General features: G+C 49.3%; 1 protein-coding gene across 1 annotated transcript in view; it reads right to left on the bottom strand.

Moving 5' to 3' along the window:
- LOC114485054 (E3 ubiquitin-protein ligase UBR4-like) overlaps positions 1–27,626 on the bottom strand; it is a 50,816-nt gene that overhangs the window by 6,259 nt on the left and 16,931 nt on the right. The window contains exons 18-39 of the mRNA XM_028485493.2: positions 26,105–26,234; positions 25,823–25,980; positions 24,966–25,075; positions 24,102–24,243; positions 23,305–23,386; positions 22,796–22,969; positions 20,218–20,339; positions 19,051–19,248; positions 18,302–18,382; positions 16,360–16,447; positions 15,716–15,843; positions 14,726–14,833; positions 14,082–14,201; positions 13,184–13,374; positions 12,560–12,733; positions 12,116–12,215; positions 7,928–8,146; positions 6,891–7,004; positions 5,805–5,947; positions 5,217–5,342; positions 3,678–3,872; positions 722–946 (exon numbers count right to left, since the gene is read on the bottom strand). Coding sequence (XP_028341294.1) covers positions 722–946; positions 3,678–3,872; positions 5,217–5,342; positions 5,805–5,947; positions 6,891–7,004; positions 7,928–8,146; positions 12,116–12,215; positions 12,560–12,733; positions 13,184–13,374; positions 14,082–14,201; positions 14,726–14,833; positions 15,716–15,843; positions 16,360–16,447; positions 18,302–18,382; positions 19,051–19,248; positions 20,218–20,339; positions 22,796–22,969; positions 23,305–23,386; positions 24,102–24,243; positions 24,966–25,075; positions 25,823–25,980; positions 26,105–26,234 — 3,128 coding nt within the window. The remainder of the gene's footprint in view (positions 1–721; positions 947–3,677; positions 3,873–5,216; positions 5,343–5,804; positions 5,948–6,890; positions 7,005–7,927; positions 8,147–12,115; positions 12,216–12,559; positions 12,734–13,183; positions 13,375–14,081; positions 14,202–14,725; positions 14,834–15,715; positions 15,844–16,359; positions 16,448–18,301; positions 18,383–19,050; positions 19,249–20,217; positions 20,340–22,795; positions 22,970–23,304; positions 23,387–24,101; positions 24,244–24,965; positions 25,076–25,822; positions 25,981–26,104; positions 26,235–27,626) is intronic.

The raw sequence follows: 27,626 nt of genomic DNA, 5'->3' as shown, positions 1-27,626 counted from the left end.
GCCACGACGGGCCAAGAGTAGCGCCAAGGAGTCCCTTCGGCGTGGGGCAATCTGTGCACTCGTCGCAAAGGGCGTCTCGCTGTTGTTGTCTGCAGTTGTTTGCCTCAAGACACCTCCCAGCTGACCCAAATCACAGCACGGGGTCATGAAAACAAAGACCACTTCCTTCCTGAAATGCCTTCCTTCTTAGGGAGGTGTCCACACCAACAGCAGAGAAAGAAAAAAGGCTCATGGAACGCGGGGGGCAGACGGGATAGGAATGTGACCAGGGAGGGAGATGAGGAGCTTTTAACACCAGAAAAGAACATCTCCGAGCACAGCCCCGAGGAAGCTTTGCTAGTTTATGCGCAGACCAGCAAGATTCGGAACACCTGGCTACCTGTCTCAACTGCCTGCCGGCCCCAACCCTTCTCCTGAGAAGTCTCACCCTGTGCCTGGCTGGCTTCCTCTCTGAGGGCACTTTCCAGGGGTAAGCCTGGCTCCCCACTTCTAGCGCCTGAACACCTGACCCAGAGGGGCAGGCACCCGGCGGCGTCAGGCCTCGACTCTTGGTGTGACCGGACGGGAAGGCTCAGGGTCCATTACCGAGTCAAGCGAGGCGCCTCCACTCAGCACCTGCACGCCACGGGCAGCTTTAACCCACAGCGGTTACAGAGTCCAGGCGACAGGCAGCCCAGGAGACGGCTCCCTGAAGCAGGCACTTCCCGAAGCGAGCACTGACCTGGTGGCTCCCCCTGGGGCCACTGCCCGGGCCTGAGAGGTCACCAGCAGCCGCCGCAGGATTTCCACGCGTATGGCTCGCCACTTCTCGGGGGGCAGGACGTGGAGGGCTAAGACAGTGAAATAGTGGGGCCCGTCCACTTCAAAGGCACTCTCCACCCACTTCTCCTTGGGCTGCTCCAGAAAGCCCTGGAGGTTCTTCTCCTCTCGGGAAGTTGCTCGGGTTCTGGAACAAAAGGAGCACCGTGAAACCAGGGCAGAAGCAGGGCACAAGCAGCAAGAGGGGAGGAGGCTTGCTCAATCTCCCGTCTTCTTTTAAGTTTCCCGAGGGCTCGGCTCACGGAACCCCCCCACCTGTCCTCCACCGCCCCTCCTGCCTCCTCTCCAAGCGGGGCACCCCCAGCCCCGCCCCAGTCCTTCTTGGGGGCATCTTCCTCGTCCCCCACCCCCCAGCCCAGCTCCGCACAATTCCAAATGCACATGTGTCCGGCACGTTCACAAACACTCCGCCACCCACGTGTCCTGACAACTCTGGAAGGTGACAGCCGGCACGCACCTCTTTGCCAGGGTCTGAAGGCCCAGGGAGTGAAGTGACACGACCAAAGTCACCAACCAGTCAGCGAACCCAGAGTCTCTGAGCCCACAGCCCACACTCCCCGACTCCACGAGTCTCAGTACAGCTAACTGTTCACACAGCATTTGCAGCCGGTGCCCCTCCTAGGCTATTCTGGTGTGTTCTTTTATGTGTCTGTGTCCTCTCTCCTCCATTAGAACAGACTCCTCCCGGCGAGCACTGCTTCTCAGTCTCGCTTTTGCCTGAACTGCAGCAACAATGGTGATCATCAACTTTAATGCCAAGCCCGTTCTAAGAGCTTTCCATGGATTATCTCATTTAATCCTCACAATAACCCGATGAGACGGGTACTCTCCCAACGTTACCGAGGGGGAAACTACAGCACAGAGAGAGTAAATATTCTGCCCAAAGCCACACAGTGGGGAGTGAAGGAACTGGGCTCTGACCCAGGCAATCTGGCTCCAGAGTCTTCCCAGTGTGGACTCTCCACCTGCAATGAAGCTTCGACAGGTCACTAGACAGGCACTGAGAGATCACTTCCTTATCACATATTTCTGGCTACACTCTCTCCTTACGACCTGGATGGTGCTCTCAGGCCAAGAGTGCTTTGATGCCCCATCCTAATTCCCTGAAGGGAAATAAAAACACAACACTAGTAGCGGCTGGATCAAAGTTACCAGGTCTGCACATGGCACTGCCAGGCACTGGGCTGTGGGAAAGCAGGGGGGACAGATGGTACGGGGACACCAGGCACCCTTCTGCTCCATGGATGAACATGGATGGAACAGGCGACTATACTAGACTGGAGCGTCCAGAACTGGAAATCAGAAGCTTTGTGCCATCGCACGACCCGTTCCACTCTGCGCCGGCTCGTGCTGTGTGTGACACACTCGCCTTCATATACAAACGTCCCACCAAAGGCAGCGATCCCTGCTCAGCAGCCCCCTCCCCCACCCACCGTGACCAAGCTCGCACCAGCGTGAACTGGCGAGGGAAGCAGGCTGTGGCTGGGAAACAGTGCCTCTTCATGCAGCTTCCGGCTCAGCCCCTAACCGACCGAGACCATCAGGACACAGCCCGCTCCCTCCCCAACTAAGGAAACTAAGCATGAGTTACGAGCGTCTGGCATTTGAGAGACACAGTGACATCTGAAGCCACCGGCTTTGTTCTGCTGGACAAATCATGCGGCCTCTCTGGGTCCGCTTTGCTCCCCGGAGACTGGGGCGGCCCCCTCCACCCCTCTGCTGCCAACAAGAGGCAACGGCTCTGTCAAAGGCCCCACGGACACCAGCAATCGGCACTGCTCAGGCCTGAAGCACAGTCTGGATAATGGGGACGTTCGTGCTGTCAATGACGCAGGTGTTTCTTCTGACAGTCTGAACAGCGGAGCAGACGATGTAACGACTGGTGGAGACCCGCCAGTGCCTCTTGGTAACAATGAAGCCTGCGGTCTCCAGGTCAGCCTTTTATCTCACGAGGAAATGGGAGGGAAGGAGAAAATCACTTTGTTGAAGACCAGAAAGGAGAAGAGACAAATTGTCCTGCTGCCGAAACTGAACTGCAGCTGCCTTGGGGGGACTGTACACAGCCTTTCAACCTGTCAGCACTCTGCCCCACAGATGTGTAAGACTCTCGCTAGAAGATGGGGCCTAAAAGTACGAAACCATTTAAATCAAATCTAAGAGCTAAAGTATATTAAATCTCTTAGTTTGCTTTTTAAATCTAGGGTGGAACGAAAGACTATTCTCTACCCCCTTAGTGTTTCCCAACTGCTCCACAACGTACATACAGATGAAGATACAAATCTGTTTTTTTTTCTGGGGTACCTTCCTTCTCAGCTGACTTTCCCAAATAATCTTCAACACCACCTCCCCGCTCACAGCTGCCAGAAGCCTCACTCACTGAAGAAGAAACAGGGATATCAAGTCCAGGTCCTTGGTCCTGCCACATCCTCCAGCTGTAAAACGCTCACCTGGAACAGCCTGTGTGCCTTTGACAGTGACTGTGTGCGGCCCTGACCCATGGCCTCCCCCATCCAAGGGAACAGTCTTGCAAGTAGCAGCTACACTGAAGTAGAAGCTTCGATGATCTGGCCTCTCCCGCTTCCTGCTCCCCTCTGGGCTGAAGGTCAGTCCAAGGAGGCAGCCCTTGGCTGCCCATGCTGGTAGATGAGACGGTTTTAGAAAAGGAAGCCACCGTACTCTTTATTCTGTGTGATTCCAAAGAGGCGCAGATGAACATCCCTACTTCGGTAAAGGCTGCCTGGGGCCAGACATTCGTTCTAGAAGTAACTACAGCGGCTACAGAAAAGCCGGGAGAGTTTGTTGGGCACAGGAACATGGGGTGGGTGAGCCAGTGCTGCCCCGAGACGCGCGGTACTGACGTGTTCAGGACGTAAAGCACGGTGTGGATGATGTACGGGATCAGGTGGATGTTGCTCTCCCGGCCGCCTCCTCCAGTGTCCGCGCTGAAGGACTGCTCCATGGCGAAGCGCAGGAACAGCAGCTTGATGTCGTGGATGTTGAGCTGGTACGTGGGCTCCCGCTGGCCCGTGCACTCCTGGAGGTAAGTATTGTGCCTGGGAGAAGAGAACAGGTGGTGAAGTGGAAGCAAGCTCCCTGGTGAAGACCCAGCTGGGAAAGCAGAGCCCCCCTTCGGCCTGATGGCTGTGAAGGTTACACAGACGGATAGAGAATGAAAGGCGGAGTCAAGGACAAGGGCTGGGCTCGGGGGAAGACAAGAGCAGAGCACACTTTTGTTTCTGCTGTGACTGAACGCAATGCTCTCGAAGCTTTGAGGAGAACATGCCGGTTTGGGGGTGGTGGGGGGCATTTCTTGATGGACTAATGTCGTAGGACATATTGTGACCACATCTGGAAGTGCATTTTGGGAGAAGAAATGTAGAACTTATTCATTCTGACTGACAAGGTGATCTATCCATAAGAATCATCTCCTCAACCTCCAAATGAAAGGTTTTCCTATGTCAATGTACATCACCAAACACCTGGACTCCGCCCCTGATTAAGTCTGTGCCTCAGTTTCTTCATCTGTAGAATGTGTATAATAACAACACACGGTAAGCAGTTCAACATACTGCCAGGGCTTCCCTGGTGGCGCAGTGGTTGAGAGCCCGCCTGCCGATGCAGGGCACACGGGTTCGTGCCCCGGTCAGGGAGGATCCCACATGCCGTGGAGCATGTGGCTAGGCCCGTGAGCCATGGCCGCTGAGCCTGTGCTTCCGGAGCCTGTGCTTCGCCAACGGGAGAGGCCACAACAGTGAGAGGCCCGCGTACCACAAAAAAAAAAAAAAAAAAAAAAAAAAAAAAAAAAAAAAAACCAAACAAAACAAAAAACATACTGCCCAACATGACTTTCATCATTATTACTGCCAAGTGCCTGGTTTATGCTAAGTACCTTTTCATCCCCGAGCTTTACAACAGGACTTGGGGTGGGGCACCACTGCGCAAGGCATCTTCAAGAGATGAGGACCTCACAGAAGGTTTCACTACTCTACTCTGGATTTTAGGACAACGGAGGCTTTGAAAGGAGCCCGATATTCCCCACGCCATCAAGCTATTTTCATTATTTAAACCTCAGAAAAATAGAAGTGAACTCTGGGAAATTTTGGCCTCGAGGACCAAGTCAGGGGTCCTGTGTTTTGTGTCCTAAGATCAGCAAAGGAGAAGAGGTAGCAGATAACCAGAGATTCCACCTGGGGCCCCAGACGCTGAGGGTGCTGGCTTCTCCCAGCAGAGTCCCCTCTCTTCCGGACGGGCTCCCCTGTCAGGAAGCAAAGACAGACATGGATTCCTCCTGATGAAGGTGACAGGAGATGGCTTCCCCGGGGCCGGGCTGACAGCTGATCTTCGCCCATCTCCTGGGAATCCTCTCTTTTCTACCATGCAAGATGCTCCACACTCACCTTGCCAGACAGGTGGCAAAAGCTGACTCAGGGACATGGGGCCCCCAGACGGGAAGGAGCCCGTTGCACTTAGTGTTGGCGTTCTGAAGGGCGGCACTTTCCCACTCTTCCCGGCCTCGAGCCAGCCTGGATTGGGAGGACAACAGAGACAAGTGACTGCTGGAATTAATCTGGCAACCAGGCATCTGGGCGCGCGGGGGTGGAGGAGGGTTTGCTGACACTAAGGAAGTGCTGGCCCGTGTGCCTGACTCTACAGAGAGGAGCAGTCATTTGTAACCATGACGGTAAATGCCAGCTTCACCGCCTCTAGTAAGCAAGGCTGCTCTCACCAGCCTTGGGCCAAAAGCCAAGTGTCTTTTCCAGATCATATGGCAGGAATGGCACTTGGGCCTGTATGGCTGAAGGTAGGACACCATACTTCGCAGAGCCTAAGGAACAGAATTAAAGCCTCAGGGGTGGCAGTCCTACCCCCTCCCAGTCCAGGGCCTCTGGCGAGCTGCCCGCTCCCTGAAGTCACACAGGGCTAGAACTGAAGCACATGCAAGGCGAGGTCTAGTGAAGGAGCCGCCCCGCAAGAGCCAGGCCCACCTGACGGCAGCCAGGTGGCAATCGTAGTGCACGATGTTGAAGTGGGACACGGTGCTGTAGCCCTGCTGTTTCCGGGGCTTGTTCTCCATCTCCTCTAAGGCTACCCGCTTGGTGAAGGTATAAATGCCCAGGACCTTGGTGGGCTGCAAAGATAACATAAAAAGGAGGAGAGGTGAAACTCCAAGGCAGGCTGTGAAAGGAGGTGAAGCAGAGCAGAGGGGCCCCGAGGGTCTACGATCCTAGGAAGGGACGCATTCGGGAAAGCGGGTGATGGTGAGCCCCTCAGTCTCCTGGTTAAGCACTTGGCTGGGCAGAGCCCCAGTGAAATGAGGGTTGTGGGGAGCAACTGAAATAAAGTGGATGCTGCGAGACAGAAGGGCAGAAATGCGAGCCTGAACGGTCCCTTCCTTTTTGCTTCTTTTACCTGAAAATGAAGAATAAAGTGCCTTCTTGTTAAGTCACTTGTTTTTCAAAACTGACCAGAAAGCTCCAAGGAGCCTGTGTCACAGCAGGACTTAACAGGGCTTGTGGCCCTTCAACAGGCTTGGGTAATACATTCAAGTAATACATTCAAGCTGGAGAGGAAGAGGGATGCCTTTTAGGCCTTTAGGGGGGCAAACTGGTCACTTGCTGTTCTGCTCCTTTGCGTGTTAAGTCGAGTTTGGTGGAGCCCAGAAAGCCAAGGTCCTGACCTTCTCCCCAGGTTATCTGAATATGGCAGCAGCAGGATGTGTTTTTAAAAGCCCCAGGTCTGAAGTCAGAAAAGCCTGGGCTAGAACTCTGGCTCTGCTACATGAACTTTGTTTTCTCATCTATAAGTTAGGGCTTTTTACAGGTTTCAAGATAATATCACCCAGTTTACATAAAGGCTCTGGGCACAGGGCCTGGGACACAGAAGGGACCCAGGGAGTGGTAGCTGTTGATGACGATGGAGACTGCCTGCCGTTCAGATCAGTCTGCCTTCCCACCTTTAGAGAGGACAGCTGGCCCTAAGACATGAGCCTTGACTCTGGTCTAAGAACAAAAAGGCCTCAGGCGAGGGAGGCCACCGGGCCCTTGGGACTGACCGCAAGCCTGCAGCTGTACCTGGAACTTGTACCCCTCCCTGCAGATGCAGCACGTGAGGCCCGGCTCCTCGATCAGCTCCTCCATCTGCTTCAGGAGCGCCGTCTTGGTCACGACCTGGCCCTTCTCATTGGTCTGTGAGGGGAACCCCAGGTGGCATGTCAGACGGGAATTTCCACGCACCCTCCCACTGCAGCTTGGGGACAAGCAGGCACAAGGTTGACCTTCCACATACATGAAAAGGACTGCTGCACTGAAAGGAAATCTCTTTAGTTGGCTTCTAATGAGGGTAAAGACCCAGATTCTCCTGCTATTCTCTTCCTACAGGAACCACTGAAGCAGAGGAAACCATCCAGCTAGAACCCTGGCAAGTTGCCACTTGCCAACAAAGAAGCCCCCTTTCTTTGTGCCAGCAAGACCAACTCTCGGCTGACAAGGGCTGTTGCAGCATGATTCATTTACTGTTCCCATGGGAGTTTTAAAACTGTGGACACTCAAGTTCGCTGGTCTGGAGAAGGCTCTCATAGGACCTCTGCTTCCTCCAAGGTAGGACAGTTAGAAGAGCACAGAGCCCTTCTTGTCGAACAGACCCAGGTTCAAATGCCTGTCGGCCACTTATCAGTTATGTGCCTTGGCCGATTTACTTCACCTCTCAGCCTCAATTAGTTCATCTGAAAAATGGGTATAAAATCAACCTCTCAGAAGCACATGAGGGCTTAAATACAATCTTACAAGGAAGCTGCCTAAGCACAGTGCCTGGCATATAGTAAACCTTTGATAAACAATGATTATCACCATTTTTACTGCTTCTGTGAACTTGTTAAGTCATTTAACCTCTGAGCCTCATCCGTACAGCAGAACAATGATAGTCACACATCTAAGCGTTGTCGGGAAGATGAGAGAAGGTGAATGAAGCATCTAGCGCGGTGCCCAGTACACTGACCCCCTGCCCACAGCCTTCACCTTCACCATCCCAAAACCCCAGCTCTGAACCCCCAGAGCACAAATGACTGTGCCACAGGGTAGGCAAGAATGCGGGAACCTGGGCGTGGCTGTACCGTCATGCCCAGCGTGCCCAGAGCCTTCTGCCTCATGGCCATGGCCATGCGCTTCTTCTCGGCCCGGGTCTCCCTGCGGGCCGCGTCTATCTTCTTGTTTACGTCAGGGTGTTCCCGCAGCGCCTCCAGCAGGTTCTCTGCCAGGGTCCCAATGCCCTCATCGCTGGACACCTGCTCCAGTTTATGCAGGTTTGTGATGGAGTCGGTTCCGATCAGAACCTGTCAAGAAGGGACCAAAGAGATGAAGGCCTCCAATTATGTAAACAAGCGTTCTTCTCAGGAGCTTAAAGGTTTAAAGCACGTGCACGATCTCATGTCATCTGCTTGGTTTCAATCAGACCCTCTGATTTTATACTTCAGGAGATTCGGACAAATGGAGGAGGTTAGGCTCTGACTAGTCCCCACGCTCTTCAGTCTCCATAACCCTGTCTGTAAAGTGGGGTCAGGCCCGGGCCACCATGATGATTAAATCAGATGCCACACGTCAAGTGCTCAGCACAGTGAAAGTGGGAGGGGCTCAGATAAGAGTCCCTGGAGAAGCAGCACCTGATGAGGCCTCAGTGGTGAACTCAGCAACCACACCAAGCAAAGGAGGCCCTTGATGTTCACGGGGGCTGTGCTAAGTTCTTCACCTGCCTCCACCAAACCCAGGAGCACAGCAGTTTTTTCAGCCTAGGGATTCCAGACGTACAACTACACATGGGAGTGGGGATAAGAAAAAACGTAGAAAGAAATAGATGTAAACAAAAACCTCCTGTGCTTAAAAATGCCGGCAGCTGCTACACGACAGCACCACACTATCCACAGGGATGGGAGAACATCACAACACCGAAGGCAGGGGAAATCCGCAAAAGCTCTCCAGGGGAGCTCACTGAGAAATCCGCACCACCCCATCACTGGTGAGCTGATGCCGGTTACCACACAGTTGACAATAAATCGAAAACAACAAAGCCAACTTGCAACGTGAAAGCTCAGCACTCAACTCAGGTCACTCACTAGCTCACAGACCTATTTTCACGGCAGGTACACGTCCACTTCACGCCTCAGTAAAGTGACAGGCTACCTCCTGTCTCACGCTCCTCAACGCTGAACTCGTAGTTCAACCGCCTACTGAATATGCCACGGGTCCCCTAGACTTCACATTCGGGCTGTTTACTGTGTGCACGTGTGTGCACACACATGCGTGTGAAGTTCCTACCCTCCTGAGGCTTACACTCTAGTTAGGAGGACAGACCACACGCTAATAATCTAACATCACAGACTCTCCTCCCCCTCACTCACTCCCAAACCTAGTTCCCCATCTCTTTCGGTGGCATCACCACTCCCGTCACTCAGTCCAGATATGAAACGGAGCTCTTGATTCACCCAGCTTCTTCGCTGCCCACGTGCAATCAATCTCCAAGTCCCATTTATTCCACCTCCCGGATCTCCGTCGAATCCATTCACTGTCCACCTCACTAACTGGAGTTCAGCCGCCATGGCCTCTCACCTCGATCACAATAAAAGCCTGCCAACTGTTCTTCCCACCTCCCCTGTCACCTCCATCCAGTTCATCCTCTAGGGTACGGCCAGGTGCACTACCCTCAGGAGACAACCCACACTCTTCTCCGTGGGGCATGTGACGTGGACCCACGCTTACATCTCCAGTGCCGGCTCTTGCCATGTCTCACCTCCAATGCAACTGCTTTCAATTCCTGGAATGCTTTAAGCTCTCTCACCCCTGAGCCTCTGCGGGCGCCCTATTCTCCTCGTAGAAATCCCCTTCCCTTTGACCCCTTCCACACTGCATTTACCCCCTGCTCTGTTATCACTATGTCCTTGGCTCTATCTTCCACCAGACAGTAAGCTCCCAGAGGGAGCTGTGACTGTCTCATCCGCCAACGTTGCCTCAACCTAGCGCCGCACAGGTACACGACAGGCACTACATAAATACGTGCTAAAAGAGAAGTGAATGGTCAGAAGTGTGAATGCCAAATATCTAACCAGATTGAAGCCTTGTTTTTAAAAAAGAATTCAATTTAGTAACTAAGAATAAGCTTGGAATCCACTGACCTGAGTTCTCAGGTCAATGTGTTGCCACTGGCCAAATGACAATTCTGTCCCTTGACTTACGCACATTCAAACTAAAGATGTTACAAAGATAGGGGGAAAAAAATAAGTGAAAACTCTTATGTAGGAAGAATTATCCATAAGATGTAGTAATTATGACTATTTCCACTGAACTGAACAAAAGTTGAGTACTATTGTTATTTGAGTGAGACATATGGAAGAATCTTTACTGTAGCCAATTAACCACATTTTTGGAATGAGTTATCAGAACAGATCACTAAATGAGAACGTGGAACTATACTCAAGATAGACAGCTCTAAACAACAATCAAAAAATGCAGCCCTGAGGACTCTCAAAACTCAACATTGGAAAAACAAACAATACTACTAGAAAATGGGCAAAAAATATGGACATACATTTCACTGAAGCAGACAGACAGATGAAAGACATGAAAAGATGTGCAGTGAGTGTCATTATCCATTAGAGAAAACAAATTAAAGCCACGAGACATCACTCTACGTCTATCAGCATGGCTGAAACACCACCAAATGCTGGCAAGGATGCAGATAAAGCGGACCACTCACACCCTGCCAATGGGAATGTAAAGTGGTGCAGCCACTCCAGAAAACAGTTTGGCAGTTTCTTGTCAAACAGAATAATGCAACTACTACACAAGCCAGTAAGTGCAGTCTTGGGCATTTACCCCAAAGAAATGGAAACTTATTCACACAAAAACCTGCACGTGAACATTCACAGCCGCTTTATTCACAGCCGCCTCAAAATGGCAACAACCCGGATGCCCTTTAATGGGTGATGGTTAAACGGGTCACGGTGCACCCCTGCCGTGGACACTACTCAGCAGTAAAAAGGAACAAATGACTAATATATACAACGACCAGGACAAACCGGCAAAAAATTATGCCGAGTGAACAAAGCCAATCCCCAAAGGTTACATGCTTTATGATTCCATTTAGTATACAACATTCTTGACAGGACAAAATTGCAGAGATGGAGAACAGATCAGTGGTTGCCAGGGCAGGTGGATGTGGCTATAAAAGGATAGGGACTTCCCTGGTGGCACAGTGGTTAAGGATCCGCCTGCCAACGCAGGGGACACGGGTTCGAGCCCTGGTCTGGGAAGATCCCACATGCCGCAGAGCAACTAAGCCCGTGCGCCACAACTACTGAGCCCACGTGCCACAACTATTGAAGCCTGCACGCCTAGACCTCGTGCTCCGCAACAAGAGAAGCCACCGCAATGAGAAGCCCGCGCACCGCAACGAAGAGTAGCCCCCCCGCCCCCGCACCGCTCGCCCCAACTAGAGAAAGCCTGCGCAGCAACAAAGACCCAATGCAGCATAAATAAAGAGACAGATAGATTAGACAGATAGATAGACAGACAGGCAAGAGAGATCCCTGCAGTAAGGAAATGGTCCCGAATCTTGACTGCATGGATGTCAATATCCTGGCTGTGATAAATTTCCTATAGTTTTGCAAGGCGTTCCCACTGAGAGAAACTAAGTAATGGGTACGCACGACGTCTCTGTATTATTTCTTAACAACTGCGTGTAAATCTACAATAATCTCAAAATAAAAAGTTTAACAAAAAAAAACAAATCCCGACTGGCCACCTATCTGGGCCAGTTAGGGTTTGTGAGAGTAACAGACAGATCAGCCCGGTGACTGTCAGGAAGGAGCAGCGACACGGCGGACAGGGTTGGGCCTCCCTGAGAACCAAGTTTTTGGCTGCCTGGGGCCGAGCAGAAAATGGTAGTGATGGCATTACAAATGTCCCAGGGACTACGGCCAGAAATTGAAGCTCTTTTTACCCTCTGGCCAGCCACACCCTCAAAACTGCTGCTCAGCTAAGCCGTGAGATAAAGAAGCCCCACATAAGAATGAGTTGAATGAGGAAATCAGAAATGTAACTTAATCCTGTCTGCACACAGAGAGATGAACCAGATGACTTCTGAGAGTCCTTCTACTCTGGGAGTCTTATATATCAGGGAAACTCCCATCTCAAGGCTAATCAAGGTGGTTACCTTCACTCACTTGTGGCAGATGAGGAGAGAGGGTGTGGTTACCTCACATGACGTGTCCTGCTCCAGAATAAGGCCCACGTGCATGCTGGTTACTCACCTGGGTGGCAGGGTGCTGGATGGCCAGCCCCCGAAGAAGTCTCAAGATAAACGGCAGGGCTGGGCGAGATAAAAACTTTTTCCAGATGTCAGCATCCAAGCTGCAAAGCAGAGAGAGGTTTATGAGCAGGCCAGAGAAGCAAAGTCCACCTAGAAACCGGCTGTTGATTCTGGCTTGTTTAGATGTGACCCTACAAGCGTACCATAAAGAATCACAAAGGACCACCCAACTCAGCTGAGAAACCACACAGAAGTGAGTCCTCGAAACAGACACCAACAAATTGCCATCCTTTCCCACAGCCCCAAGGGCTGCATGGTCACCTTGATAGTTTCCAGAAGGGGAGGGAGACCCCAAGGAAGGCAGAGGGATGCCAAGATGATGAAGGAGAAAAGGAACCAGAAAGAGGGGAAGGAAAGCAGCCCCTCTGACAGAGGTGCTGCTTACTTCTTGGCACTGGGAATGTGCTTTTTCATATAGTCAAGTGCATTCTGGGTGATTCCCTTCTGGAGAATCAGATCCTTTAGCTGATGCCCATTGCTGTTGTTCTTGATGCCGGCTGCGATTTTACAGAAGCAGTCCAGGAAGACTTTATCATCGCCACTGTGATCTTCATCATACCTAGGAGGAAAGAGCAAAGACCCTGGGAGTGTGAAAGGAGGAACAAAGGCTGATCACGTCCTTTTCTTGGTTGACAATCTTCAATGGCCTATAGGGTCAAGTCTAAACTCCTGAGCGTAACATAAAGACCCTTCTCATCTGGCTCCTGCCACGGCCCCCTAACTCCCAACCCCCTCTTGCATTTTCATGCTTTTGCACACGTGACTCCCTCCAGCTTGTCATATCCCCTTCCCATGTCACCAACCACTTCTCCTTCTCTGCCTCACCCGGTGCTACTTTAAACACAATGTATTTTACTTTTTGCCTCCCCAGTTAGACAAAGCCCTTAAAGGCCAGACTAGCACACAAAAATCTAATAGAAACTCAGGTGATTCTTCCTTAGTCTCACAGAACCAGTTCAGGGTTTTCACAGGGACTCTCGTTTAGCTGTCTGAAATCTAAGCAACATACTTATCAAAGCTGCAGTATGGTTTGAACCGCTCCACCAAGATCTGCATCTTCTCCAGCTCCCCGAAGGAAAGGTATGGGATGATGCGAAGCAGGCCCTGGAGCACGCTGGGGTTGGAGCGAACGAAGGTGCTGTTGATCTGGTCCAAGAGCATAACGAGTTGATCTTTGTCACCCGTCAGGAGGAGGTTGCCCTGCAGTAAGAGAGGACGGGAGGCCCACTAATAAGGTAGGGACTTCGGCTGCGGCCAACATTAAAGGTCATCCATTAAAGGCCAACTTTAATGCGGCCAACATTAAAGGTCATCCATTTCCATCAGAGCCATCAGGAGTAGCCCTAGAAGAACAGTGTCTCGGCACTTCCTGGGGAATAATCAGCAGTGTGAGTTCTACCTCATGAATTCGTTTCTAACTTTCAGCGGTGGCTCTGTTAATAGTCTCAGGTGGTCAAAATATACCAACACAATGTTCCCCTCCCCTGAGAGAATGCAGACTGCCTGGTATTCATCTGGTTGTATCTCTAGCCAAACCATCAACACCGACAAGAAGAGAGGAACGCATGGGTGTGCTAAGTGGAGAGAAACTGAACTAGGAGCTGCAGACCTGAGTTCTAGGCCTCCAACTGTACAGTAACCGACTATATGATATCGAATGGCTCACTTCATCTCTCTGGGCTTGGAGCTTCCTCAACTGTGAATTGAGGGGTTGGACTAAGGCCCTTGTCTATCAACTGGAACAGCCAGCTTTGTTTCCTCTGAATCCAGATTTCAGGCTTTAACATAATGATGTCACCGTGAGCTGGGCAGGTTCAATCATTCTTAGTTGACACAGCTAGACACAAACAAGCCAGTGGCTGGCAATGAGACGATGTCTGCGGGTGGACAGACCGGGCTCCACTCACCTTGTCCTCACTCAGGGGCTCAGCATTGGACTCATCCAGAATGATCTCCATAATGCTAAGCACCTGCTCGGCCACAGCCGCACCACCACTGTCCTTGCTTTCTTGCTCAGCTACCAGGGCCTGCAGGAGAAGGAGGCCCAGTCACTCTCGGGATAGACCATAACCACTCACTGCTCACGGGATCTGCTCCTCAAGGATGTTCTTCGTGGCCTTACATTCCGGAAATTCTGTGCGTGTGTGTGTGCAGGTACATGCATGGAGTGACAGGCACTGTGTGGGTTTCTGAGGACAGTGAAAACGACGTTTCGGTTTCTATCTGGTTGCCCTGAGGTGAGCGGCATTGCTTTCCCATTGGGGTGCAGCCTGGACTGGTGTAGGGACTAATTCCTCTCGCTTCTCATCTGAATTCAGGAAAGAAACAAGGAAGCTCTTGGGTGTCATGGCAGCAGCACGGGGGGAGCCAGCAGGAGGATAAGGAACAGCCTGAATAATTTAAGCCTCTGTGCCCAGCAGTTAGACAGATGAAGGGCTGGAAAAGGCCACAAATCCATTTCATTTGAGCCCAGAAGTGAGATGTCTTTTCCCCACCCAGGACTTCCCCCACCAAGGCTCATTCTTTGTCTTTTGCAGCCCACACTCTTTACCAGGTTGAGAGTCCCCAGCATGACATTCAAAGTGTTCATTTCCAGCTTGACCAGCTGTTGCCGGTTGACTTTCACCTTCACGCAGTAACTGAATAATTTCAGCAGCACCTGACAAGAAAAGCCAGTCAAAACCCATGAGACCATCTGAGAGTGAAGACATGGGGACAAGCAGGAAAGAAATGTCCAAGAGGGGTCGTGTACAGTCAGCAGATACTCCTCCTGAAATACAGAGGACAGCGAAGTTTCCTTAAGGAGACATGATATGGTGGCTGGGCTCTCCTGTCAGGCTCGCATCTCCGCAGCAATGGTCTCCAGCAGTAGCTCCCGTGGGCTGGGAATATATATCTCTGCCGTCTCTAAAACTATGGCAGGGACACTAATTCCTCGTGGAATAGGTGATGCCCTGTTGTCTTGGGGGAAATGCCAGTACTAACTCAGACTCTGAACTAATAACAGTAAACAGAAAGATCCCAAAGCTCATGGCCCGTGGGAGCTCAGAACCATGGAGCTCATTGAAAACATGGGTACAACAATGTATGTTCTCATGCTCCCTGGAGGTGAAAACAATAGTGTAATATGTATGGTGCCTTTAAAATCCTCTACTCTTCCCTAATGAGATAGTTGGATGAATAACCAAACAAAATCCTACAAAAAATTAAAGAGTTACTTACAAAATCCATTTTAAAAAGCAGTAATAATAATAATTGACACAAGTGCAGCTTTTGGGGGAAAGACAATTAGACACTGGTTCCACAGGTGACTAAAGAAGTATAGCAGAAGGCTTGCTATCATGCTGGTTTTTCGGGCGGAGTGGGCAGGGAAGAGGGGAGTGGGGAGGGAGCCTGAAGTGTAGAGAGGGCCAAGGAAGCTGTCAGGTCCTTCACTGGCTTGCACTGGTACAGGGCACCATGCTGCCCCCTAGGGTTACATGGCAGGGGTCACAAGCTTCTGTCCACGGGGGCCTCTCCCACTTCGCAGCCTCCAACTCACTGTTAGAAGGTGGCGTCCCTGCTTGAAGTCTTTGATCCCTGCCAGTCTGTTAAGCATGCATTCCAGGCCCTCACACTGGGCCATCACACCAGCCATCTTATACACTTCTTCTTCATCTTCTTCCTCGTCTGGGAGAAAAGGGAAGCCAAGCAAAAGTGGAGGTGAAGACAGGAATAAAGCACAGCCCTCTTCCAGGCCGGTGGCTACTTCCCTTTTCCGTATCTCCACTGAAGAACGTAGCCAATAAAAGGGGTCAGTATTGGCTATCAAACTTCACTGTCTCACTCTTAGTAACTTTTTTTAAAGTTTCAAGTCACTTAAAATTGTTTACTCAAATATGTGAAAATACAAGCATTACAACCACTAACGAAAAAAGCAAAAACCCTAAATCAGGGGCCGTGAACACTCGTTTGATGCTCGCTGCGCTTCCCCCAGCCCCGCCCCCACGGCCCCAGCGGGATCTGAGCGGGGCCACTGATAACCACACTTTTCCTCAGCCAGAGGAGTAATCCCCCCTCAATTCTGAACAGAATTACGAGAGAGCATTTGCCCAGACTGCCCCCAAGTCCCAGGACGTGAACTGCTGCTCAGCGCTCCCAGTCCTCAAACCGAACACGCAGCGGCATCTGTGGGAAGGGCCGTACCCGTGGTGGAGTCCAGGGACTCGATAAACTCCTCAGTGGCGTCGCCCAGCAGCCCCCGCATCCGGTAGACAATCCTCATGGGCTCTCCCTGAGCAGACAGAGTTGGAGAAGTGTGCTTGTGAACAGGCCCAGAAAATGCAAAGGACTCGACACCTGGTCTTGCTTAATGCTTCAGCGGTGTGGACAACTTCTATTTCTCTGCAGGGTCTTAACCACAAAATCTAGAATCCAGATGCACTGCAATTCACTTAGCGGAAAGAAAGCTCATTTTATTTAAGGTCTACTACAGGCCAGGAATTGTGTGAAGCATTTTACAGACACTACCTCACTTAATTTCATTAAAACTATGTTAATAACTATAACAACTAGTATTTATTGTTTTTACTCTGCGCTAAACCCTATGCTAATTAGGCACTTTATAGTACCCTTTTATACAAGGTTACGCAGCTTGTTCAAAGTTATCCAGCTATAAGCCCAGTTCTGTCTCCAAGCCTGTGCCTCCTTCAGGAGTATAAAGTCTCTCTAATCAATAGGGACCACTACTCAAAAAGGGATCAGGACAAGGGAAGTCAATTAGATCAAAGGGCTGCGATTCAAGTCTCAGGAATCAAAAGCAAGAAAACAGAATACACCAGTCTTTGCCTAGGGAGATCCTGAGGTCTTCATATAACCCCACAGCAAGGAGAGGATTCATCCAAATTTCCTCAAGCTAAACCTACAACCTGAGAGAATGACTAGAAATAAGCCTTGTAAATCAGAAGATTCCAGCAACTTTCCTAAACTGGAGGATCAAGAGACTTCACTCTCTACCAGGTACCAGCTTAGGCACTCTAGCGCACGTAGTATTATCCTCATTTTGGAGGTGAGAAAAGGAGGCTGGAAGTCACATTCTAGCAAATTAAGTGGGAGAGCAGGTACCATACTAATTCAAGCTGCCTGCCTCTAAGCCATGCTCAGCTTCAGGAGACGAAACCCTGGAGGGAGAGAACCTGTCAGGCCAGGTCCCAGAGCATTTCCAGCTGTGGAAGCCCAGTGGGAACTAAGAGAGGGGACAGCCATAGACCATGGACAGAAAGAGAGAGACACAGAAAACAGACCCTTGTCTGTAGCTGAAGAGATGGGCTGCTTATCAGGGAAATGGGGGATTAAAGTAAAAAGGGAAGCTGATGAAGGCCCGGATAAAAAGGTGCCACAAACTCTGGACTTTGCCAGAAGAACCCCTTGGTGGATTAAGCACATTAATGGGAGGGACAAATGATCCCCAACTTCTTGCCTCCTGGTTCAAAAGGGGAGGCTGATGATGTATATTCTTTGGGTTCCATACCACCATTTACAAGGGCGCCCAGAGAAGCTTGGTCTTAATTTTTTAGGTGCATCAGGGATTAAATCTGTATGGTTGTTTTGATGCTAAAATGTCAGTGGGGGAAGTGGAATGTCTGACTTTGATAAGCGGACAAATGGTACTGAGGTGGCCAAAAGGACCACAGCGCCATGCTTCCTTCATTTCCCTTTTCCACTCCTTCAGAACAACTGCCTTTTGAGTCTCAATTTCCCAACTAGTAAAATAAAAACTATGTTCCTCGACACAGTACTGGAAAATGTTCTGAAAAGTGAGGAAGCCCATAATAGTTGAGATTAATCTCAGTCAAGAGGTGTCCACTCTTGACAGCAAGCCCTCCCCATCACCGGGCTTCCTCAGACTTTACCCGGGCCGGCTGCACAGCCAGGAAACGCTCACCCCTCCTGAAGCTCCTCTCCCCTCACCAGTAAGCTGCCTCACAAGGAGGACAAGGTGACCGGTTTTCTCCACACCAACACTGACAGGGGAAGTAAAAGTCCTTACATGCTGCTACCACCTGGGCAAGAGACGATGAACAACGGCTCTTCCTAGTACAAGCCTGCAAGTCAAACCACACCTCCAAGCAAGGAAACAAGCACATACCTCATTCGTGGTACACCAGACCTTCTTGTAAACCTCGGCCACAGGAAGGTCCAAACTAATGATTTTATTGTTCACTAGAAGCTGACCAGAAAAGAAAATCATGCTGTTATTTGGAAATAATTGTAAGGCAAGTAAATTTCAAGATCAAAGGGCGCTTTATGGCATCATGTCTGTGCGTCAGGGACCTATCGACTCTCCCTCTCTAAAAAATGCACACGTGTGTGCAACACGCAGAATTTTGTGCACAAGTTCAGGGGTTACAAACAGCTTTAACCCGAACCATGGACTCCAGGTTAAAAAACTGCTGAGGACTTTCTCCTGTCCTGAATACATTTCAGCTGGGCACCAAAGAAGACAATTTTCTCTATTTCACCAACGTGCTTTTCACCATGCATACGATAACACCAGACCCTAGTGTTGTCTGCCAGAAGGTACCAGACACAGGGCCAGAAATCTGCACAGGGGCTAAAGTGCCAGTATTTATGGAGCTTAATTAACTTGGAATCCCTGGGAAGCCTCTGCCACAGCAACAAGAACAATAAAAGCCTGCGCCATGACAAGCAACAGTCACCAACCATTTGCTTACCACGTGCCAGGCAGTGGGCAGAGCCCTTTACAGGTAATTACCCAGAACACCAGGTGGGGTAGGTAGGTGGAGATCCTTAGCCCGCATTTACAGAGGCCCAGTGTTAGTCAGCTCCTGAGGGAAAGGAACCCTAACCATGACAGTGGTGTCCTATGCTTGTTACCTCCATTCCACTATCATCCTCCAGGAGAGCCACCAAGTCACAGTCCTGGCAAATCTTGTTCTTTATATCCCTCATGAGTGGCCCAATGCCTGGCTCATTGCTGCTGTATGGGTTCCCAGGCATCCTGCCCTGTAAGAAGTCTTCTTGTTGGGGATCCTTCTCCAGGGTCACAAAGAACTCAGTGACTTCATTCTCCTCCTGAAGGACAGAGAGAAGGAAGCAGCAGAAGGGATGGCATAAATATACGTGCAGAGAGACGGCAGAGACCTTTTTGATTTAGACCATGCTACCTTGCTCACGGACATTCTGAGGAAAACACACCAAACTCATCCAGCCCCTTACACATTTAAAGACATAAAGGATAAGAAGCTCAGAGGTGATTCAAAAAATCCAAATATAATTCAAACAGCCTTAAATATCAAGCATCTTCTCTGAAACTTAAGGGGAGATTAGAAGGGAAAGCCTAACAAAATAAGCAGATGAGGAGTGACCCATGAAAGCTGGATTACTGACACGAGGGGAGAGAGGGCTCTCCTCCTGCTCGTCTCATGCGGTGCCAACCAGTCTGGGGCCAGATGACTTTGTCCCTGGTGACCCTCCAGTCAAGGAAAGGGTCTTCTCTGTATTATACAATATTCAGGCACGCCCAACCCCACTGATCTCTCATCATTAACTGACGATGCCGGTGTTCTTCATTTTCCCTCAACAACAGGAGGGGATCTTTGGATCATACCACGCTTCTATATAGTTCGGGCGACGGAAACAAATACACCGGCATCCAAGCATGCACAAAACGTGGGCAGGGAAAGAAGGAAGAGGGTGAAAATTTCCTTACGCCCTAGCTCAGCGTTACTTCTTTCACAGCATACTGGATTAATACCAGGATTTGGACAATGGGAGGTTAGACCTAGCTCAGAAAGAAAGACTGATTTTGACTTTGAATCTAGGAAATGAGACCAAGGAAGGTCTTTAGATTTCCCACCATGTGGAACGGGAATCTCATGAGGTTGCTTCTGTTTTACGTGCGGCGCTTCCTAAAACACTGCCTGAACAGGCCACCGCTGGTAAGAGTGCCCATGACTATAATGAATCACCAAGAGGCTTCATGGAGAAACGGCTCATGCTGACACCCCGAGAGCCACGGGAAGCACCACTGCTTATGCTTACAGGATAGATGATGCTGCAGAGCCTCTCAAAGATGAAGACAGGAGTCCGGTAGTCATCCAGATTGTAGCGCTTGGCTGTCTCAATGCACACGGCCATGAAAGCCTTGGTTTCCGATTCTGTACCTACCAGAAATCAGTGTGGCCAAGTCAGTTAGGAAAGAGCTTCACACACGGAAACTAAGATGAGACTTTAAATGAAGTTCCGTCACTGACAGATTCTTGCTGCCTAGCAAGTCTTTAAATGTCCTATGTGGCAAGATCAGTATTTCAACTGGAAACCTGAAGCTGACTGATTCTTTTTTTTTTTAACATCTTTATTGGAGTATAATCGCTTTACAATAGTGTGTTAGTTTCTGCTTTACAACAAAGTGAATCAGCTATACATATACATATGTTCCCATATCTCTTGCGTCTCCCTTCCTCCCACCCTCCCTATCCCACCCCTCTAGGTGGTCACAAACCACCTATGACTGATTCTTAAACTCAGACCACATTCCATTTGAAAGCCTTAATACCCAAGTCAACACAGAGCATCACAGTTAGCAGTGTTCACGTCTTGCTCCCTCTGGGAATTATAACCGTGCATTCTCTTGCCCAAAATAGGTACCCAAAAATGTCAAATAATGATCCCAACTGCATTCCAGTCAAATCAAAAGAAGTTATAGTTTTCAGTTTCATTCTAAAAGGTTAAGTAGATTGCCCTCTATAAATGAAAGAGATAAACTTCAAGTCATATATGCAAGTACTGTAATAACGCTCTTGAAAAGGGTCCAGTTGCCAAGGTCACAAACCAGCTCAGCAAGACAGCTGAAAATGACACCAGAAGGCCCTCCATGTCTGGCAATACAGCAGACTATGTCCCCTGACCTACTTTCCACTCCTCCACTTAAAAACAATTTAAAATATTGAATAAAAAGGTATCAGTGGGGCTTCCCTGGTGGCGCAGTGGTTGAGAATCCACCTGCCGACACAGGGGACACGGGTTCGTGCCCCGGTCCGGGAGGATCCCACATGCCACAGAGCGGCTGGGCCCGTGAGCCATGGCCACTGAGCCCGTGCGTCCAGAGCCTGTGCTCCGCAACGGGAGAGGCCACAACAGTGAGAGGCCCGCATACCACAAAACAGAACAAAACAAAACAAAACAAACAAACAAACAAAAGGTATCAGTGAACTGCCACACTAGCAAAGAAAGCCACAGCCCCCAAATTAAGAAAAATCGGGAACCCAGGGAGGTTAGCAAAGCACTGAGGCGAATTTTTGCCATGAGCTTTCATTTCCATAACCTGCCAGGATCTGAGAGCTTGATATGAAGCCCCAAATCTGCCAAGGTGGAGAATCTGGCAGGAACCACCCCGCTATACACATACATGTAAACCTGGTACCCCAAAAGAGCTAACATCCTTGGTATAAGGGTCAACTAAAAATAACTCTCCCTTTCCCCCAAGCAAAATCAATGAAAGGACATTGTCTTCCCTCAAAATGCGGCACTGAGTAGAGGGGGGAAAAAATCTCCTCTGAGAACTCATAACAAGCTGTTCCTCACAGGGGTTGGTGGCTCAAACTATCTAGGAGGTCTGAAAAATCTAAGGTCAGAACTTTGTTGAAGTCGGCCCTGGGATGGCTGTACCCTGAGATGCCTCACAGAAATGGTTACAAATCTTCTCTGGAAAAACCCACCTTTGACTCGGATCCTGAAGAATTTCCACAGATAAACCCTCAAAACACGAGCTCACAGTCAAAAAAAATCACAAAACATGTAAAAAGATTTAAGGTACCATAAGCAAGAGCCAGAAAAACAAACAACAGAATTAAATCAATAAATACTTCAAATTTTAGAATCATCAGACACAGAAATAAGTTTGCTATGCTGAAAGATTATAAAAGGAGTAGGAAATGTCAGTAAAAAACTAGAGATATAAAATCTACACAGAACTGCAAGAATTCAATAGGTGGATTAAAAAGATAACAGAGTGAAGAAAAAAATTAATGAACTGAATGACACGGTACAGGATGGAAGACATTATCCAAAATCAGCATAAAGATACAATGAGATGGACACTATGAAAGAGAGAGGAAGACACAGGGATGACAGAGTGAGAGTGGAGCTCCACAAGGACAAGGAGAAAGAATAGAGCAGAGGCAACTGAAGAGATGATGGCTGAGAATCTTCCAGAACCAACGAAAGACACCTACATGAGAACTTTTGACCTCTTCCCGCACTACGAGCTCAATATAAAAAGTCCAAACGGAATTCCCTGCCGGTCCAGTCGTTAGGACTCTGCGCTTCCACTGCGGGGGGCACGGGTTCGATCCGTGGTCGGGGAACTAAGATCCCGCAAGCTACGTGGCGCAGCCAGTATAAAATAAGTCCCAACTGACTGAGGCCAGCTCTGGAATTTTACAACCCCAAGAACCAATAGTCTCAAGAGAAATTTCTTCTCCTTCTTTCCTTGAATGTGAGGAGATGTTTGCTGCCCCTGCTCTGGCTCTGAGGAAGCTGGGGAAATCAGACCAGTGTACCTAAGTGGAGCCAGAAGGGACATGGGAATCTCGGGCTGCAGGCTGCTGGGTGGTGCTACCTGTGGTCATGTCCTCCAGCATCTCCAGCAGCATGTCCTGGGTCTCGTCAATCAGCTTGGTCCTCTGCACCACCAGCTTCCGCAAGCACAGGTATCCATTCAGCACAGTACCCACCAAGCGACTTTTAAAGTGCCTTTTGATGGATTCCACCTCCACGAAGGAGGAAAGAAGACCTGTGGGGACAGGAAAAAGTTGCTACAAGAGTTCTGAATGAGAATTAAGCAAAGAAGGCTTAACTCATCCTCAAAAGATGACGAGCAACTCAAAAGCAGGGAAACACTATCTTTGTGCTTGGCATGGGGCAAGCTCAATGATGTGAACTGGTCAATAGCCAACAGATGCTCAAAGACGTAAAGCCATCCCTGAGGAGAAAAATGCAGACCTCAAAAGTGCAGTGTGGTCAACATGAGAGAGAAGAAGAGTCAACCAGAGCATCCAAGGAACTAAGGGTCAGTCCCCAAACTATACCCAGGGTGCCCCAAAGGAAGGGCCGGGAGGCTCTCTCTACCTGTGAGACTTTTGAGGGCATAGCCCTGCTGCAGATCAGTGCTCAGGGTGGCCTCCTCCAGGGCCAACAAGCGGGCTATTTCCTAAACAGGACAATAAGCACAGTTAGTGTAATAGCACTGCCAACGACACTGGTCCACCCCACCACTGGTCCAGGAACTGGCAGCACCATCTTTTTATTCCAATGCTCTCTCAAGCTGAACCTTTGCAGAACTCCTTTCCAAGAAGCCAAGGACAGTTGCAATGACGTTAAGGGACTGCTTAAAAATGGAGAACAGTCAAAGTGACCCCAAAAGACTGCATATCCTCATGATGAACACAATGAAGTCACAGAAGTACCACACGCAGATCTCGGAAATACTGCAGGTTCAGCTCCAGACCACTGCAATAAAGCGATTACTGCAATAAAGTGAGTCACACAAATTTGTTTGGTTTTTCCCATGAATATAAAACTCATGTCTACACTCAACTGTAATCTAGTAAGTGTGCAATAGCATATGTCTAAAAAAACAATGTGTATATATATATATATATATATATATATATACCTTAATTAAAAAATAATGTTGTTGGAAAAATGGCGCTGATAGTCTTACTTGATGCAGCGTTGCCACAAACCTTCACTTTATCAAAAACCCGCAGTCACCTGCAAAGTGCAATAAGGCAAGGTATGCCTGCATTTTCAACAAATGTTTCTTCTTGGCATAAAAGAACACCACAAAGTTCACGCAGAGAAAGAGGACAATGAAAGCAGAGCTAGGGAAAGGGGCTCTGCTGGGCTGGGTGAGACGGAGGTACCTTGGTGATGAGGTTGCCCACATAGGGCAGGACTCCTCGAGCTGCCAGGTAGACTTTCCAGTGAGCTGAAGTGATGAGCTTCTGGTAGAGCGCCAGGTACTCGGCGGCACACTCCCCGGCTATGCTCAACTCGTCCAGGTAACTGCCGTGGAGAGACAGGCACTGAGAGAGAACTCAAACAGCTGCAACAGTCCTAACAGCTCCTCTTTGCTTCTTCCATCTTTCATGTCTCTGCTGTCCTTCACTCCCTTTTTTGTGGAAGGAAGGGGGTGGGGCGAGAAAACCCCAAACTCCCCACTCGGGACCTCCCCACACTTGGGGAAAGCTCAAGAGCACACAACAGGGAATGCAGTGCAACAAACTACACACTTTTGGGACAATAAAGCACCAGAATATGAATGGCGGATATTGGGGCAACACGAGTATGGTTGTGATTGAGTCACTCACAAGGTAAGTTTACCAGAGTTTAGTGGCCAATAATGTGGGCGTTGGAATTAAGACTGCCTGGATTCAAATCTTGCCTTCCAGTAGACAAGTTAATTCACCACTTTAAGCCCAGGTAAGGATTAAATGAGACAATGCATGCCAAGCATTTATAAGCTCATAAGATCTCAAAAAATACTAGCTGCTGAAATTCTGCTGCTCTATTACCACCACCACCACTGCTACTACCACTACAATTGTACTACCACTACAACTCAGCTTTTTAGAACTTTTTTGTTTCTGCGATTTTCTACAAGGAATGAGATAGTTATAGAGCACAGGTGCGCCTCCAGTCGCCCTGATCTATGGATTCCCCTGGGAAAGCGGGAAGGGCTCGAGGTGAAGTCCAACCACCCTGCCCATCCCACTCTCAAATGGTACCTGGTGAGGAGGTCGAGGACCTGCTGCTTGCGGCTGGGAATGGTGGCCAGAGCTTCCACGATGGTACAGGCCGCCTGCCGTGCAGCCTGCGTCGCGGGAGTAAAGAGCACCTGCGGGGTACGGACAGAAGCCCTGGCTCAACTAACAGCCTCTCACCAGGCCCCGCAGGGCACAGTCAACTGCCACCCATCCAGAGGAAGTCCTCTGAGTACCTCTCTAGGAAAAGTTAAAGGTAAAAATCACCAGCTAACACAAGATCAGACTGCTGCAGACTGGTAAAGAGGCTGCCTAAGAGCCACCTTCTTCATGGAGATTTTCTCCATCAAGTACTTTGGAGAATGTACCCAAGATTACTGAAGGAGGAAAAAAGACAAGCAAGGCATTCTCCTTAGCAAAGACATCTATAATTCTATTTTGGGGACAGCTACACGGTGAACACTTAACATTTAATGTAAATCGGTTATTTATGTTATGAACCAATGGACAAATGAATTCTCTAAAATATAATTACTTTAATCTCTAAGAACATTAGCTGGAAAGAGGAAGAGGACAGCAGAAGGAAGGTATGAAAGGTGGAAGGAGAAAGGGGAGTACAGGCACTGAGGATCGGGTCCATTCAGTGGTCAGGGAGGAGAGCAGAGATCCCGAGCTTGATGAGAAGGCGGAAAGAGTTCTGTTTCGGCCAGTCCACCACGCTGGCGGCGGCAACCGAGAACCTCTACCTATGTGAAAGGAAGCAAGAATAACAAAGAGAAAGAAGAGAAAGCAGAGCAGACAAGTGGGGAGGAGCAGAAACACCCTGCTCGGGATCTGAGGCCAGCGCAGCAGGGCGAGGGGCCCAGGCGACGGTCACTCACTTGCCGCAGCCAGTTGTTGTGGCCCAGCTTGAGATCCAAGGGGGAGGTCCTCTTCCCCCGACGACTCAGGAACTGCTTCCACCGCCACACGTACTTCTCAGTCAAATAGAGATGGCGGAGCTCTGATTTGCTGGGGGACTTCCCGTTGCCATCGATCCCTGGCAGGCAAAGGGGTGCAGGGAGAGGTAAGGAGAAGAAAGGGAGAGAAAGCGGGGGCATTGTGGGGCTGCTGGGATGGGGTAGGAATGACCGATTTCTCAAGTCTTGAGGAGACAGACACACCTCTGATAGGAAGACACTTCTTCCAGGCTTCATAGGATGCCTTGGGGTCTCTCTTGAGCCAGAGCTGAGCCTGGGCATGGATCTCATTGCAGTATGGCTTAACTGTGGTAAGGGCCTCGACAGGAACATCCTGCAGAAGGAAAGTGGACAAGGTGAGAGAGCTTGAGGGCACATCTGAGCCACAGCTGCAATACAATGGCACTGGCACCCCAAGGGGACATATGCAAAGGCAAGAAGACCAGAAGGATCAACATTCATATCTTTTATGCCCCCTATGTGTTCCTTTAAAGCATTCTGATCCAATTTAGCAGTAGCAACTCCATGCTGAGCTTAGGGTCACTGATTTTGACTGTGCAGGATAAAGTGTAACTGGCTTCCTGCAGACAGTCTCATAGCCACATATACTAATTCCTATCCCAAGGCTGATTTGTAGTTTCCCAAACATAAATCTTCAAGGGGTCACTAAGCAGCCTCCAGAACTTAAAGAGCCATAACTAATCCCAAGGAGCCTACACAGCAGAGCCCCAGGACTCTCGGTTCTCAAACTTTTCGGCCTCAGGACCCCATTACTCTTAAAAATTACTGACTCCGAAGAGTTTTTGTGTGTGTAGCTCTCTCCATCAATATGTACCTATTAAAAATTAAGGTTCAGCAATTCTTAAAATATTTATTAATTCATTTAAAAGTAAGAATAAATCTATTACCTGGCAACCTAAATAACATTTTTTATATTTTCCAAAACAAAAATAATCTAGAGAAAAAGAGTTGCACTGCTTTATATTTTTGAAACTGTTTAAAGACTGCCTTAATAAGACAGCTGGATTCTTATACCTGCTCCTGAGTTCAAACTGTTGTGATATGTTGTTTCAGTTGAAGTACTCACACAGATATTTAGTTGGAAAAAAGAATATTTTAATAGGTTTTTCAATTAACTGTGGATTTTTTCTTTGATACTAAACCAAAGTTTAACAAATTATAGGTTCTTAAAGACTGGCTAGAATGTAGAATCTGAAACTAATCAATAAACGTTTCGTATTCCATTCCACTAAAATTCATCGTTTACTCTCACATGATCTGGTAACACGTACTGGTCATTTGGAAAATACTGGTTCACTGAGTTACGTTAATTCCTTTTTAAGTGACAAGCTCACTTTATTCACTTTTTAAGAAAATGTCTACCAAACACCCGATTCTGAACAACCACAATTTGCCCATCAGCCCTCCTTTCAAACACAAACGGGGTTCCATGAAAAAAGCAGCTGGTTCAGCTTGCAGCGCAGTCACACAAGTGCTTTTCCCCAGGACAACCGCTGCGCTGCAGTGCACCAGGGCACTGTCTCTGGGCCTCGCACATTGTCTTGCTGAATATTAAAAAGATGAGCTGGGCTTCCCTGGTGGTGCAGTGGTTAAGAATCCGCCTGCCGGGGACTTCCCTGGTGGCGCAGTGGTTGCGCGTCCGCCTGCCGATGCAGGGGAACCGGGTTCGCGCCCCGGTCTGGGAGGATCCCACATGCCGCGGAGC

Source organism: Physeter macrocephalus, unplaced genomic scaffold (genome assembly GCF_002837175.3).
Source record: "Physeter macrocephalus isolate SW-GA unplaced genomic scaffold, ASM283717v5 random_417, whole genome shotgun sequence".
NCBI classification, from domain to species: Eukaryota; Metazoa; Chordata; class Mammalia; order Artiodactyla; family Physeteridae; genus Physeter; species Physeter macrocephalus.
Note: the sequence above shows the minus strand (reverse complement) of the source record. Positions and strands in the feature narration are given on the sequence as shown.